The sequence below is a fragment of the Scyliorhinus torazame genome, chromosome 4 (genome assembly GCF_047496885.1).
Source record: "Scyliorhinus torazame isolate Kashiwa2021f chromosome 4, sScyTor2.1, whole genome shotgun sequence".
Classification (NCBI taxonomy): domain Eukaryota; kingdom Metazoa; phylum Chordata; class Chondrichthyes; order Carcharhiniformes; family Scyliorhinidae; genus Scyliorhinus; species Scyliorhinus torazame.
Genome location: NC_092710.1, coordinates 368,677,015 through 368,692,273, shown reverse-complemented (window position 1 = coordinate 368,692,273; position 15,259 = coordinate 368,677,015). Strand labels below are relative to the sequence as shown.

The window sequence follows — 15,259 nt, the reverse complement described above, 5'->3', positions numbered from 1 at the left end:
GCTTGCCGATTCGATCGCTAGGGACCCCCTCCGTGCTGATTCGGTCGCCTGAAATTGGGCGTAGCGGCTGGTCGCATTTTCATGCAGGACACAGGCTTCCACTGCAGGTGCTAAGGTCAGGCCTTTAATTTTTAGAAGCTGCTGGCGTAGGCCACTGGAGGCAACGCCAAAAACGATCTGGTCCCGGATCATGGACTCTGAGGTGGTGCCGTAACCGCAGGACTGTGCGAGTATGCGGAGGTGCGTCAGGAAGGACTGAAAGAGCTCATCCTTACCTTGCAGGCGCTGCTGAAAGACATACCTCTCAAAGCTTTCCTTGACCTCAACGTTGAAGCGCTTGTCGAGCTTGAGGAGGACCGTGTCATATTTAGATTTGTTCTCGCCTTCCGCGAACACCAAGGAGTTGTATACATCGATGGCGTGCTGACCTGCGGTAGCGAGGAGCATGGCAACCTTTGTTTCGTTCGAGGCGCCCTGTTTTTCGTTGGCTCGCATGAACAGTTGAATCGCTGCTTGAAGAGCTTCCAATTGGTGCCCAGGTTCCCAGCGACTTGCAATGGCTACGGTTTGTTGTGGGTGTCCATGGCTCAGGATGGCAGATTTGCCGGTAAGTATCGATTCACTCACTGGTACCATGTGGTGTTGGGTGCTCTGAGGTACAGATGAACCAACACGGTTGCGATTGGTACAACGCAGTTTTATTCCAACTAGTTATTTACACATGACTTGGTACTCAGCACGTGGTGACTGTGTGAGTGTCTTGTTAATGAGGTCCTGGCCTTGTCCTGTCTCCAGATAGACTGGCCAGGAAGTGTCGTGTTTCTTGTCTTATACTGTGTCTGCTCTTGTCTGTGATTGGCTGTCGTGTTATGTGTGCTAATTGGTCTGTTGGTCTGTTTATCATGATGTGTGTGTTGTGATGTGTGTTTGAATATCATGACATCTCTCAGGGTCACTCTGTCTTTCTCTTTCTCAGAGTCACTCTCTCTCGGTAACTCTTTCAGAGTCACTCTCTCTCTTTCTCTCTCTCTCTCACTCTCTCTCACTTTCGGTCACTCTCGCTCTTCGTCACTCTGAAACTTGCTCGCTCCCTTTCCTCAGGTTTGAGAAGTTTTGCGAGGGATCCTCGGCCTAGCGTCGCAGAATGACCACGAAGGAGCAGGAACCAGCTGACCGGTCAGTGACTGTGCACAGGGGGAAGGGTCTTTCAGTGAATGGGGTAAAGTGAGGGAGGGGGCGATGGTTCGGAGAGAGGCTAGAAATGGGATGAGGGTAAAGAGGGGCGGGGGATGGGCAGACGCTAAGAGGTAAACAGGTTGAAGTGAGGGTGGCAGGGAAATGGGTAAGTGGGGGAAGGGTAAGTGTGTCAATGTGGGAGGGTTGGGAGGGAGTGGGGGAAGGGTAAGTGTGTCAATGTGGGAGGGTTGGGAGGGGAGTGGGGGAAGGGTAAGTGTGTCAATGTGGGAGGGAGCGGGGAGGGGTAAGTGTGTCAATGTGGGAGGGTTGGGAGGGGAGTGGGGAGGGGTAAGTGTGTCAATGTGGGAGGGTTGGGAGGGAGTGGGGGAAGGGGAAGTGTGTCAATGTGGGAGGGTTGGGAGGGAGTGGGGGAAGGGTAAGTGTGTCAATGTGGGAGGGTTGGGAGGGGAGTGGGGGAAGGGTAAGTGTGTCAATTTGGGAGGGTTGGGAGGGGAGTGGGGGAGGGGTAAGTGTGTCAATGTGGGAGGGTTGGGAGGGAGTGGGGGAAGGGTAAGTGTGTCAATGTGGGAGGGTTGGGAGGGGAGTGGGGGAAGGGTAAGTGTGTCAATGTGGGAGGGTTGGGAGGGGAGTGGGGGAAGGGTAAGTGTGTCAATGTGGGAGGGTTGGGAGGGGAGTGGGGGAAGGGTAAGTGTGTCAATGTGGGAGGGTTGGGAGGGGAGTGGGGGAAGGGTAAGTGTGTCAATGTGGGAGGGTTGGGAGGGAGTGGGGGAAGGGTAAGTGTGTCAATGTGGGAGGGAGCGGGGAGGGGTAAGTGTGTCAATGTGGGGGGTTGGGAGGGGAGTGGGGGAAGGGTAAGTGTGTCAATGTGGGAGGGAGCGGGGAGGGGTAAGTGTGTCAATGTGGGGGGTTGGGAGGGAGTGGGGGAAGGGTAAGTGTGTCAATGTGGGAGGGTTGGGAGGGAGTGGGGGAAGGGTAAGTGTGTCAATGTGGGAGGGAGCAGGGAGGGGTAAGTGTGTCAATGTGGGGGGTTGGGAGGGAGTGGGGGAAGGGTAAGTGTGTCAATGTGGGAGGGTTGGGAGGGAGTGGGGAGGGGTAAGTGTGTCAATGTGGGAGGGTTGGGAGGGGAGTGGGGGAAGGGTAAGTGTGTCAATGTGGGAGGGAGCGGGGAGGGGTAAGTGTGTCAATGTGGGGGGTTGGGAGGGAGTGGGGGAAGGGTAAGTGTGTCAATGTGGGAGGGTTGGGAGGGAGTGGGGGAAAGGTAAGTGTGTCAATGTGGGAGGGTTGGGAGGGGAGTGGGGGAAGGGTAAGTGTGTCATTGTGGGAGGGTTGGGAGGGAGCGGGGAGGGGTAATTGTGTCAATGTGGGAGGGTTGGGAGGGAGTGGGGAGGGGTAAGTGTGTCAATGTGGGAGGGTTGGGAGGGGAGTGGGGAGGGGTAAATGTGTCAATGTGGGAGTGGGGAGGGGTAAGTGTGTCAATGTGGGGGGTTGGGAGGGAGTGGGGAGGGGTAAGTGTGTCAATGTGGGAGGGTTGGGAGGGAGTGGGGGAAGGGTACATGTGTCAATGTGGGAGGGTTGGGAGGGAGCGGGGAGGGGTAAGTGTGTCAATGTGGGGGGTTGGGAGGGAGTGGGGAGGGGTAAATGTGTCAATGTGGGAGGGAGTGGGGAGGGGTAAGTGTGTCAATGTGGGGAGTTGGGAGGGAGTGGGGAGGGGTAAGTGTGTCAATGTGGGAGGGTTGGGAGGGAGTGGGGGAAGGGTACATGTGTCAATGTGGGAGGGTTGGGAGGGAGCGGGGAGGGGTAAGTGTGTTAATGTAGGGGTTGGGAGGGAGTGGGGAGGGGTAAATGTGTCAATGTGGGAGGGTTGGGAGGGGAGTGGGGGAAGGGTAAGTGTGTCAATGTGGGAGGGTTGGGAGGGGAGTGGGGGAAGGGTAAGTGTGTCAATGTGGGAGGGAGTGGGGAGGGGTAAGTGTGTCAATGTGGGAAGGTTGGGAGGGAGTGGGGGAAGGGTAAGTGTGTCAGTGTGGGAGGGTTGGGAGGGAGTGGGGAGGGGTAAGTGTGTCAATGTGGGAGGGTTGGGAGGGAGTGGGGAGGGGTAAGTGTGTCAATGTGGGAGGGTTGGGAGGGAGTGGGGGAAGGGTAAGTGTGTCAATGCGGGAGGGAGCGGGGAGGGGTAAGTGTGTCAACGCGGGAGGGTTGGGAGGGAGTGGGGAAGGGTAAGTGTGTCAATGTGGGAGGGAGTGGGAGGGAGTGGGGAGGGGTAAGTGTGTCAATGCGGGAGGGAGCGGGGAGGGGATAAGTGTGTCAACGCGGGAGGGTTGGGAGAGAGTGGAAAGGGGTAAGTGTGTCAATGCGGGAGGGAGCGGGGATAGGTAAGTGTGTCAATGTGGGAGGGTTGGGAGGGGAGTGGGGGAAGGGTAAGTGTGTCAATGTGGGAGGGTTGGGAGGGAGTGGGGAGGGGTAAGTGTGTCAATGTGGGAGGGTTGGGAGGGGAGTGGGGGAAGGGTAAGTGTGTCAATGTGGGAGGGAGCGGGGATGGGTAAGTGTGTCAATGTGGGAGGGAGCGGGGAGGGGTAAGTGTGTCAATGTGGGAGGGTTGGGAGGGAGTGGGGAGGGGTAAGTGTGTCAATGTGGGAGGGTTGGGAGGGGAGTGGGGGAAGGGTAATTGTGTCAATGTGGGAGGGTTGGGAGGGGAGTGGGGGATGGGTAAGTGTGTCAATGTGGGAGGGTTGGGAGGGGAGTGGGGGAAGGGTAATTGTGTCAATGTGGGAGGGCTGGGAGGGGAGTGGGGGAAGGGTAAGTGTGTCAATGTGGGAGGGTTGGGAGGGGAGTGGGGGAAGGGTAAGTGTGTCAATGTGGGAGGGTTGGGAGGGAGTGGGTAGGGGTAAGTGTGTCAATGTGGGAGGGTTGGGAGGGAGTGGGGAGGGGTAAGTGTGTCAATGTGGGAGGGAGCGGGGAGGGGTAAGTGTGTCAATGTGGGATGGTTGGGAGGGAGTGGGGAGGGGTACATGGGGTAATGTGAGGGGGGTTGGGGCGGAGTGGGGGGTAAATGGGGTAATGTGAGGGGGGTTCGGAGGGGAGTGGGGGAGGGGTGCATGGGGTAATGTGAGGGGGGTTGGGAGGGGATTGGGGAGGGGTAAATGGGGTAATGTGAGGGCGGTTGGGAGCGGAGTGGGGGGGTAAATGGGGTAATGTGAGGGGGGTTCGGAGGGGAGTGGGGGTAAATGGGTTAATGTGAGAGGGGTTCGGAGGGGAGTGGGGGTAAATGGAGTAATGTGAGGGGGGGTTGGGAGGGGTAATTGGGTTAAGTGGGGGGCTTGGGAGGGGAGTGGGGGTAAATGGGGTAATGTGAGGGGGGTTCGGAGGGGAGTGGGGGTAAATGTAGTAATGTGAGGGGGGGTTGGGAGGGGTAATTGGGTTAAGTGGGGGGCTTGGGAGGGGAGTGGGGGTAACTGGAGTAATGTGAGGGGGGGGTTGGGAGGGGAGTGGGGGAGGGATAAATGGGGTAATGTGGGGAGGGGTAAGTGGGTTAATGTGAGGGGGATTGGGAGAGGAGTGGGAGGAGTAAATTGATTAATGTGAGGGGGGTTGGGAGGGGAGTGGGGGGTAAATGGGTTAATGTGAGTGGGGCTGGGGTAATTGGGGTAATGTGTGGTGTGTTGGGAAGGGCGTGGGGGAGTGGTAAATGGATTAATGTGAGGGGGGTTGGGAGGGGAATGTGGGAGGGGTAATTGTGTTAAGTGGGGGGTTTGGGAGGGGAGTGGGGAGGAGTAAATGGGGTAATGTGAGGGGAGTTGGGAGGGGAGTGGGGGAGGGGAAAATGGGTTAATGTAAGGGGGTTGGGAGGGGAATGGGGGTAAATGGCGTAATGTGAGGGGGGTTGGGGTAATTGGGTAAATGTGGGGGTGTTGGAAGGGAGTGGGGGAGGGGTAAATGGGGTAATGTGAGGAGGTTGGGAGCTGAGTGGGTAGGGGTAATTGGGTTATTGTGGGGGGATTGGGAGGGGAGTGGGTAGGGTAATTGGGTTATTGTGGGGGGGTTGGGAGGGGAGTTGGGGAGGGGTAAATGGGGTAATGGGGGTTGGGAGGGGAGTGGGGAGGGGTAAATGGGTTAATGTGAGGGGGTTGGGAGGGGCGTGGGGAGGGGTAATTGGGTTAATGTGAGGGGGGTTGGGAGGGGAGTGGGGAGGGGTAAATGGGGTTATGTGAGGGAGGGAGTGTGGGAGGGGTAAATGGGGTAATGTGAGGGGGGTTGGGAGGGGAGTTGGGAGGGGTAAATGGGTTAATGTGAGGGGGGTTGGGAGGGGAGTGGGGAGGGGGTAATTGGGTTAATGTGAGGGGGGTTGGGAGGGGAGTGGAGGGGTAAATGGGGTAAGGTGAGGGGAGTTGGGAGGGGAGTGGGGAGGGGCAAATGGGGTAATGTGAGGGGGGGTTGGGAGGGGAGTGGGGGGTGGGGTAAGTGTGGTAATGTGAGGGGAGGTTGGGAGGGGAGTGGGGAGGGGTAATGGGGTATGTGAGGGGGGTTGGAAGGGGAGTGGGAGGGGGTAATGGGGTAATGTGAGGGGGGTTGGGAGGGGAGTGGGGAGGGGTAATGGGGTAATGTGAGGGGGGTTGGAAGGGGAGTGGGGAGGGGTAATGGGGTAATGTGAGGGGGGGGTTGGGAGGGGAGTGGGGGGGTATTGGGTTAATGTGGGGGGGTTGGTTGGAAGTGGGGTTAATGGGGGTAATGTGAGGGGGTTGGGAGGGGAGTGGGGAGGGGTAAATGGGGTAATGTGAGCGGGGTTTGGAGGGGAGTGGGGACGGGCAAATGGGGTAATGTGAGGGGGATAGGAGGCGAGTGGGGGAGGGGTAAATGGGGTAATGTGAGGTGGCTTGGGAAGGAGTGGGGGTGGGGTTAGTGTGGTAATGTGAGGGGGTTGGGAGGGGTAATGAGGTAATGTGAGGGGGGGTTGGGAGGGGAACGGGGAGGGGTAAATGGGGTAATGTGAGGGGGGTTGGGAGGGGTAAATGGGGTAATGTGAGGGGGGGTTGGGAGGGGAACGGGGAGGGGTAAATGGGGTAATGTGAGGGGGGGTTGGGAGGGGTAAATGGGGTAATGTGAGGGGGGGTTGGGAGGGGAACGGGGAGGGGTAAATGGGGTAATGTGAGCGGAGGTTGGGAGGGGAGGTGGGGGAGGGGTAACAAAGAAACATGGAACATAGAAGCAGGAGGAGGCCATTCGGGCCTTCGAGCCTGCTCCGCTAATCATTGTGATCATGGCTGATCATTAAGTTTAATACCCTGATCCCACCTTCCCCCATCTCCCTCGATCCCTTTCGCCCCGAGAGCAAATCTAATTCCTTCTTCAAATTACACAACGTTTTGGCCTCAACTACTTTCTGTGGGAGTGACTTCCACAGATTCACCGCTCTCTGGGTGAAGAAATGTCTCCTCACCTCAGTCCTAAAAGGTTTACCCCTTATCCTCAAACTATGACCCCTAGTTCTGGACTCCCCCACCATCGGGAACGTTCTTTCTGAATCTGTCTAATCCGGGTAGAATTGTGTAAGTTTCTATGAGACTCCCTCATTCTCTAAACTCCAATGAATATAATCCTAACCGACTCAGTCTCTCCTCATATGACAGTCCCGCCATCCCAGGAATCAGCCTGGTTAACCTTCACTGCTCTCCCTCCATAGCAAGAACATCCTTCCTCAGATCAGGACACCAAAACTGGGCACAATACTCCAGGTGTGGCCTCACCAATGCCCGATACAATTGCAGTGAAACATCTCTATTCCTAGACTCCAATCCGCAAAAACCCAACATACCATACAATTCAGCGTGGCCAATCCACCTACCCTGCACATCTTTGTGTTGTGGGGGTGAAACCCACACAGACACGGGGAGAATGTGCAAACTCCACACGGACAGTGACCCAGAGCCGGGATCGAACCTGGGACCTCGGCGCCGTGAGGCAGCAGGGCTAAACACACTGTGCCACCGTGCTGCCACGCTAACATACCATTTGCCTTCTTTACTGCCTGCTGTACCTGCGCGCTTACTTTCAGCGACTGATGCACGAGGACAGCAAGGTCTCGCTGAGTGTCCGCCTCTCTCAATTTACACCCACTCAAATAATAGTCTGCCTTCCTATTTTTGCTCCCAAAGCGGACAACCTCACATTTATCCACATTATACTGCATCGGCCGTGCATGTGGCCACTCACTCAGCCTGTCCAAATCCCACTAAAGCATCTCTGTATCCTCCTCACAGCTCACCCTCCCACCCAACTTTGTGTCATCTACAAATTTGGAGATCATGGGTGGGATTCTCCGAGCCCATGCCAGGTCGGAGAATTGCCGGGGACGCGGGAAATTCCCGCGGGATTCTCGGGCGACCGGAGAATCGGCGCCAGTCGCACCCGCGCGGCTGCCGCGGCGCCGGTGGCCCCCACGGCGATTCTCCGCGGGCGAGCGGCCGAACTCCCGCCGTGTCCCGCAGAAATCCCACCGGCGTGGCTCCAACCTGGTACCACCCGGCAGGAGCTCGGGCCCACGGCCACGGTGGACGGCCTGATGGAGGGGGTGAGGGATCCGACTCCGTGCAAGGCAGCATTCCCGCGCCGTGCTAGCCCCCTGAAGACCGCTGAATCGCTGGGCCAGGAGGCCCGTTGGTGCTGTCGTACACCGGTGTTCACGCCGGCATCAACACTTGGCCGGGATTTCGGAGAATCCTGGCCCCTGCATCTAGTTCCCTCGACCAAATCATCAATATACAATGTGAACAGTTGGGGTCTGAGCACAGATCCCTGCGGTACCCCACTATTCACTGTCTGCCAATTGGGAAAAGACCCACTCGTTCCAACTTTTTGCTTCCTGTCTGCTGACCAGCTTTCTATCCATCTCAAGGCACTACCCATAATCCCGTGGGCATTAACTATACATAGTAATCTGCTATCTGGGTTAAAGAGAGAGAGAGGGATGTGCAGGAAGCGGGTTGAGGCGGTCAATGGGTTAAAGGGTTTGAGCTGCACGATGGCACAGTGGTTAGCACTGCTGCCTCACAGCACCAGGGCCCCAGGTTCAATTCCACCCTTGGCTGACTGTCTGTGCGGAGTCTGCACGTCCTCCCCGTGTGTGCGAGGGTTTCCTCCGGGTGCTCCGGTTTCCTCCCACAAGTCCAAAGATGTGCGGGTTCGGTGGATTGGCCGCGCTAAATGTGTGGAGGGGCTTGTGCAATATCAAGGGGCCGAATGGCCTCCTTCCGCACTGTGGGAATTCTCTCGATTCGGAGGGAAATGAGTAAAGTGGTGGAGAAGGGTAAAGATTGGTGAGTGGTTAGAATGGATGCAGATTGGACCGCAGGGATTGCACCAGCTTGCTGGCTGGCTGGGGAAAGGGTCTAGTGTTGTCGCTTGCTTCTCCCGGGCGGGTTTCCGCTGCCGTTGTCGCCTCGCGTTCACCTCCGCTTCCGCCGTTCGTCCCGTCTTTCACCCAGACGTTCCTTGTTCTCTGTTCCTGTAGATGCCAAGTTTGTGATTGTTTCCCGTGCCCTCCTTCCGGCTGTCATTCCCTTGCACTCCCACCTCACTGGTTCCCTTCCATTGTTCCCTGTCTCCTCCCTCTTCCCCCCCCCCCCCCTTCTGGCCCCTTCCCCCCCTCCTGTGGTTCACCTTTCTTTCCTCTTAGATTTAGCTGCCCTCCCCCCCTCTCCCGGTCTATCTCTCCCTACCCCGCCTTGACTACTTTCCCCTGGTTCTTGGCTACCTGGCTATTCTTCTGCTTGTTCGTTGGCCACAAACAGGTCCCGGAACAATTGGCTGAATGGCTCCCACGTTCTGTGGAATCCGTCGTCCGACCCTCGGATGGCAAATTAGATTTTCTCCATTTGGAGAGATTCCGAGAGGTCGGACAGCCAGTCTGCAGCTTTGGGTGGACCTCCAGTTGAACAGGATTCTACGGCGGGCGATCAGGGAGGCAAAGGCAAGGGCTTCCGCCCTCCCCAGGAATAAATCTGGCTGGTCTGATACCCCCAAGACCGCCACTTTCGGGCAGGGCTCCACCCTCATCCCCACCACTTTGGACATTGCCTCGAAGAAGGCTGTCCAGTACCTCGCAAGTCTGGGGCAAGACCAGAACATGTGGGCCTGGTTGGCCGGGCCTCCTTGGCACCGTTCAAATCTATCCTCCACCCCCAGGAAGAACCTACTCATACGGGTTCTTGTTAAGTGGGTTCTATGTACCACTTTTAGTTGCGTCAGGCTGAGCCTTGCGCACATGGATGTGGAGCTGACCCTGTGCAGTGCATCGCTCCCGAGTCCCCACCCTATCTCAATCCCCAGGTCCTCCTCCCATTTCACTCTTGTTGTGTCCAGTACGGTGTCGGCCCCTTCTACCAGTCGGTCATACATGTCGCGACAGTTTCCTCTCTCTAGTATGCTTGCGTCCAGTAACTCTTCCAGTAATGTCTGTCGTGGTGGTTGTGGGTAAGTCCTTGTCTCCTTTCGTAGGAAGTTTTTGAGTTGCCGGTACCTTAGCTCGTTCCCCCTGGCTAGCTGGAATTTCTCAGTCAGTTCGCCCAGTGTTGCGACCCTGCCGTCCGTGTCGGTCCCTGACTGTCAGTGTGTCCCCGTCCTGCCCCCACCTTTTGAAGGTGGTGTCAGTCAGCGCTGGTGTGAACCTATGGTTATTGCAGATGGGAGTTTTACCCGACATTCTGGTCAGGCCAAATTGCTGCCGTAGTTCCAGGACTGGAGGGTGGCCATCACCACCGGGCTGCTGGAGTGCTTTTTGGGTAGGGATGGGAGTGCCGCCGAGGCGAGGGCCCGGAGGGAGGTCCCCATGCAGGAGCCTATCAAGATTGATGAGGAAACATGGGTAACATATGAGATTATGCCGGTAAAATCTCAGTTCACAATAAATTGTAGGCGACCCGACACCGTACTAATATTGCAGCGAGTCTTCGACACAGACTTGATTCTGCCATATCTCTATGTGCCTAAACTAGCAGGTAGTCGAGGGTGATAGTCGAGGGCGATTATAGGGCCTGTGTCAAGATTCAATCACATTGGTCAGGTGTGGTCAGGGAATTGGAGAGGATTTTTGAGAGAGCCTTAGAGTTGAATCCTGTATTTCTGATTCTGGATCTATACAATAGAAAAAAGGCTATGTAATATTTGCTGCTCGGAAAAAAATCCTTTGCTCCCCCAGTGACAAAGATCCTTCCACTAAAACTGCGATGGGCTAATTATGGAACGCATCCCCATGGAATGGTTGAGATCTGTGTTCTGTTCTAAATCCGTCACATCTCATCAAGTGTGGAACTCCTTAAACTCACAGGTCTGCCTTGGTCACCTGCCATGGTTAAATTTCTTCTAGTTCAATTCAATTTAATCCCTTCCAAGTTGTTAGTCTGAATCGGAATAGATTATCATAGAATTTACAGTGCAGAAGGAGGCCATTCGGCCCATCGAGTCTGCACCGGCCCCTGGAAAGAGCACCCTGCCCAAGGTCCACACCTCCACCTTATCCCCGTAACCCAGTAACCCCACCCAACACTAAGGACAATTTTGGACACTAAGGGCAATTTATCACGGCCAATCCACTTAACCTGCACATCTTTGGACTGTGGGAGGAAACCGGAGCACCCGGAGGAAACCCACGCACACACGGGGAGGATGTGCAGACTCCGCACAGACAGTGACCCAAGCCGGAATCGAACCTGGGACCCTGGAGCTGTGAAGCAATTGTGCTAACCACCGTGCTACTGCGTTGCCCCACGGGTGTGTTTGGGGTGTGTTATCCTTCGGTATTAGTATGATTTAAGCTTCTTACCCCACTTCCTGTACAATCTTGTTGTTGAATTGAGCCAATATTTAAGCAAGGGACTGCATCCTGAACTGGTCCTGAACCTAATCTGAACCGTTTTGCTTGTATTTATTCCTGCAGTAACTCTTGTTCTGTCTGGCCCCCTTTTGCACCAATTCTTCTGTTATTTGTTGCATTTATTGTTATAAAAAACGGGGGGGAAATAATAAAAATATATTTAAAAAACAGCGGGGACACAGTGTTCTGGGGGTGAGTGTGCAGATTTGAAGAACATTTATCATAACAGGAGTTCTGTGAAAGAGTTGGATGGTTCTGTCTGTCTCTCTCTCTCTCTCTCAATGTCTCTCACTGTCTTTCTCTCTCTGTCTCCCTCCCTCCCTATCTCTCTCTCTCCCTCTCCCTCCCTCCCTATCTCTCTCTCTCCCTCTCTCGCTCACTCCCTCTCTCTCTCTCTCTCTGTCTCCCTCCCTCCCTCCCTATCTCATTCTCTCGCTCCCTCCCTATCTCTCTCTCTGTCTCCCTCCCTCCCTCCCTATCTCATTCTCTAGCTCCCTCCCTATCTCTCTCTCTGGCTCCCTCCCTCCCTATCTCTCTCTCTCCCTCCCTCCCTATCTCTCTCTCTTGCTCCCTCCCTATGTCTCTTTCTCTGTCTCCCTCCCTCCCTATCTCTCTCTCTCCGTCCCTCCCTATCTCATTCTCTAGCTCCCTCCCTATCTCTCTCTCTGGCTCCCTCCCTCCCTCCCTATCTCTCTCTCTCCCTCCCTCCCTATCTCTCTCTCTCGCTCCCTCTCTATCTCTCTCTCTTGCTCCCTCCCTATGTCTCTTTCTCTGTCTCCCTCCTTCCCTAACTCTCTCTCCCTCCCTAGCTGGGGAGGTGTTGTTCGAAGATGAGCAGATTACGTCAGGCCAGTGAAATCTCAGCTGTTAACTAGTGTTTCTCCCTGAAACAGATTCAAGGGCGTGTGGATAATATTCCTAATCCTGGGTCTCGGAACACTCTTACCCTGGAACTTCTTCATGACAGCCATTGGGGTATGAATCTCAGAGCATCATCCCTGACCTTGACCCTGACCCTGACCCTGACCCTAACCCTGACCCTAACACTAACCCTAGCCATTGGGGTATGAATCTCAGAGCATCATCCCTGACCTTGACCCTGACCCTGACCCTAACACTAACCCTAGCCATTGGGGTATGAATCTCAGAGCATCATCCCTGACCTTGACCCTGACCCTGATCCTAACCCTGACCCTAACACTAACCCTAGCCATTGGGGTATGAATCTCAGAGCATCATCCCTGACCCTGACCCTAATCTTTACCCTAACCCATACCCTAACCCTAACCCTAACCCTGACCCTGACCCTAACCCTAATCCTTACCCTGACACTGACCCTAACCCTAACCCTAGCCATTGGGGTATGAATCTCAGAGCATCATCCCTGACCCTGACCCTAACCCTTACTCTTATCCTAACCCTGACCCTGACCCTAACCCTAACCCTGACCCTGACCCTAACCCTAGCCATTGGGGTATGAATCTCAGAGCATCATGCCTCACGCTAATCCTAGCCTCACTCTGACCCTCCCTCTGACCCTCCCCCTGACCCTCCCTCTGACCCTCCCTCTGACCCTCCCCCTGACCCTCCCTCTGACCCTCCCCCTGACCCTCCCTCTGACCCTCCCCCTGACCCTCCCCCTGACCCTCCCCCTGACCATCCCCCTGACCCTCCCTCTGACCCTCCCCCTGACCCTCCCCCTGACCCTCCCTCTGACCCTCCCTCTGACCCTCCCTTTCTGACCCTCCCCCTGACCCTCCCCCTGATCCTCCCCCTGACCCTCCCTCTGACCCTCCCTTTCTGACCCTCCCTCTGACCCTCCCCCTGACCCTCCCTCTGACCCTCCCCCTGACCCTCCCCCTGACCCTCCCTTTCTGACCCTCCCCCTGACCCTCCCCCTGACCCTCCCCCTGACCCTCCCTCTGACCCTCCCTTTCTGACCCTCCCCCTGACCCTCCCCCGATCCTCCCCCTGACCCTCCCTTTCTGACCCTCCCCCTGGCCCTCCCCCGGACCCTCCCCCTGACCCTCCCTCTGACCCTCCCCCTGACCCTCCCCCTGACCCTCCCCCTGACCCTCCCCCGGACCCTCCCTCTGACCCTCCCCCGGACCCTCCCTCGGACCCTCCCCCTGACCCTCCCTTTCTGACCCTCCCCCGGACCCTCCCTCTGACCCTCCCCCTGACCCTCCCCCTGACCCTCCCCCTGACCCTCCCTTTCTGACCCTCCCCCGGACCCTCCCTCTGACCCTCCCCCTGACCCTCCCCCGACCCTCCCCCTGACCCTCCCCCTGACCCTCCCCCTGACCCTCCCCTGACCCTCCCTCTGACCCTCCCTCTGACCCTCCCCCTGACCCTCCCCCGGACCCTCCCTCGGACCCTCCCCCTGACCCTCCCTTTCTGACCGTCCCCCTGACTCTCCCCCTGACCCTCCCCCTGACCCTCCCCCGGACCCTCCCTCAGACCCTCCCCCTGACCCTCCCCCTGACCCTCCCTTTCTGACCCTCCCCCGGACCCTCCCTCTGACCCTCCCCCTGACCCTCCCCCGGACCCTCCCTCGGACCCTCCCCCTGACCCTCCCTTTCTGACCGTCCCCCTGACTCTCCCCCTGACCCTCCCCCTGACCCTCCCCCGGACCCTCCCTCAGACCCTCCCCCTGACCCTCCCCCTGACCCTCCCCCTGACCCACCCTCTGACCCTCCCCTGACCCTCCCTCTGACCCTCCCTCTGACCCTCCCCCTGACTCTCCCCTGACCCTCCCCCTGACCCTCCCTCTGACCCTCCCTCTGACCCTCCCCCTGACTCTCCCCTGACCCTCCCTCTGACCCTCCCTCTGACCCTCCCCCTGACCCTCCCCCTGACCCTCCCCCTGACCCTCCCTCTGACCCTCCCTCTGACCCTCCCCCTGACCCTCCCCCTGACCCTCCCCCTGACCCTCCCCTGACCCTCCCTCTGACCCTCCCTCTGACCCTCCCCCTGACCCTCCCCTGACCCTCCCTCTGACCCTCCCCTGACCCTCCCTCTGACCCTCCCTCTGACCCTCCCTCTGACCCTCCCTCTGACCCTCCTGCATCACCGTCCACAATAACCGGCACTCTTCCCTCTCTTAGTATTTTAAGTACCAGTTAGAAGACCTTCCTCTGCTCAATGGAACATTCGGAGTGAATGAAACGGGAATTTCGGAAAACTATCTGCAGGGGAAGTTTGGCAATGTGATGACACTGTGTGCGATGTTGCCAATGCTGGTGTTCAGCTGCCTGAACTCCATCCTACTGGAACGGTGAGTTTCCCGCCCAATGGACTCCTGTTGTCGGCAATGACGTCACTGAGGTGACACGGGGATGGGATTAAAATCAGGAATGTTCACGCAGATATATTGGTGGGTGGTAAGGCTGGGGGAGCCCGCGGAGAGAGAGATAGGGGTGGGGCTAGGATGACATCAGGTTTGGCACGTCAACAGGATCTGCAGCCCAATCAGTCACTTTGTGGATAAGGGTTTGAGTGGTAGGAAGCCGGAAATGGCCGCCATGAAGATGGAATGAATATCAGATGAAGGGATTGTGATGAACGGTTACTGGAACACTTGTCATCATGTCAGGTGATGTCCCCTTTAAGACCAGGCTTGGAACCCTGGGAACTCCGCCTCCGGCTCCGCCCATCTGGGAGCCGTATATAAGGGGCCACCTTGTGGGCAGTGCAGCAGTCAGCACACGTCTCAGCTCTAACATAGTTCTTAGTTTATTAAAGCCTTCTTTACTGTTTACACTCTAAGCGTCGTTATTGAGGGTACCACATGGATGTTATGAGGGGGGTGAGGATTGGTTGGGACAATGGGACGGGGGTGGTCTCTGGCACTCCACATGGCATTGGGGGTTGGAGTGGTGGCTGCACAGATGAGGTGGAGTTGACTGGGTGTGAATTGTGTAGTAACACTCTCCTCTCTCCATGATACCAGGATTCCAGAGCAAGTCCGGATCAGTGGGTGCCTCTGTGCAATCTTCCTTCTCTTCCTGCTCACGTCCATCCTGGTGAAAGTCTCTCTGGAGCCCATCGCCTTCTTCAGCATCACCATGTTAACAATTGTCCTCATCAACAGTAAGTGTGACAGTGCAATAGTGATCGGGGATTCAACTGGAAGGGGAATAGACAGGCGTTTCTGTGGCAGCAAACGGGAATCCAGCAGAGTGTGTTGCCTCCCTGGTG

The 15,259-nt window shown here is 56.8% G+C and overlaps 1 protein-coding gene across 6 annotated transcripts in view; it reads left to right on the top strand.

Annotated features, from left to right (window-relative positions):
- slc29a1b (solute carrier family 29 member 1b) overlaps positions 1-15,259 on the top strand; it is a 607,754-nt gene that overhangs the window by 354,697 nt on the left and 237,798 nt on the right. For 5 of the 6 annotated variants that reach the window (XM_072500346.1, XM_072500344.1, XM_072500345.1 and 2 more), the window contains 4 exons: positions 1,102-1,176; positions 11,953-12,034; positions 14,167-14,336; positions 15,012-15,151. In XM_072500346.1, the coding sequence (XP_072356447.1) occupies positions 1,145-1,176; positions 11,953-12,034; positions 14,167-14,336; positions 15,012-15,151 (424 nt within the window). In that variant the 5' untranslated portion in view covers positions 1,102-1,144. Of the gene's footprint in view, positions 1-722; positions 752-1,101; positions 1,177-11,952; positions 12,035-14,166; positions 14,337-15,011; positions 15,152-15,259 lie in introns of those variants that run through there. The other variant, XM_072500348.1, reaches the window with a different exon arrangement.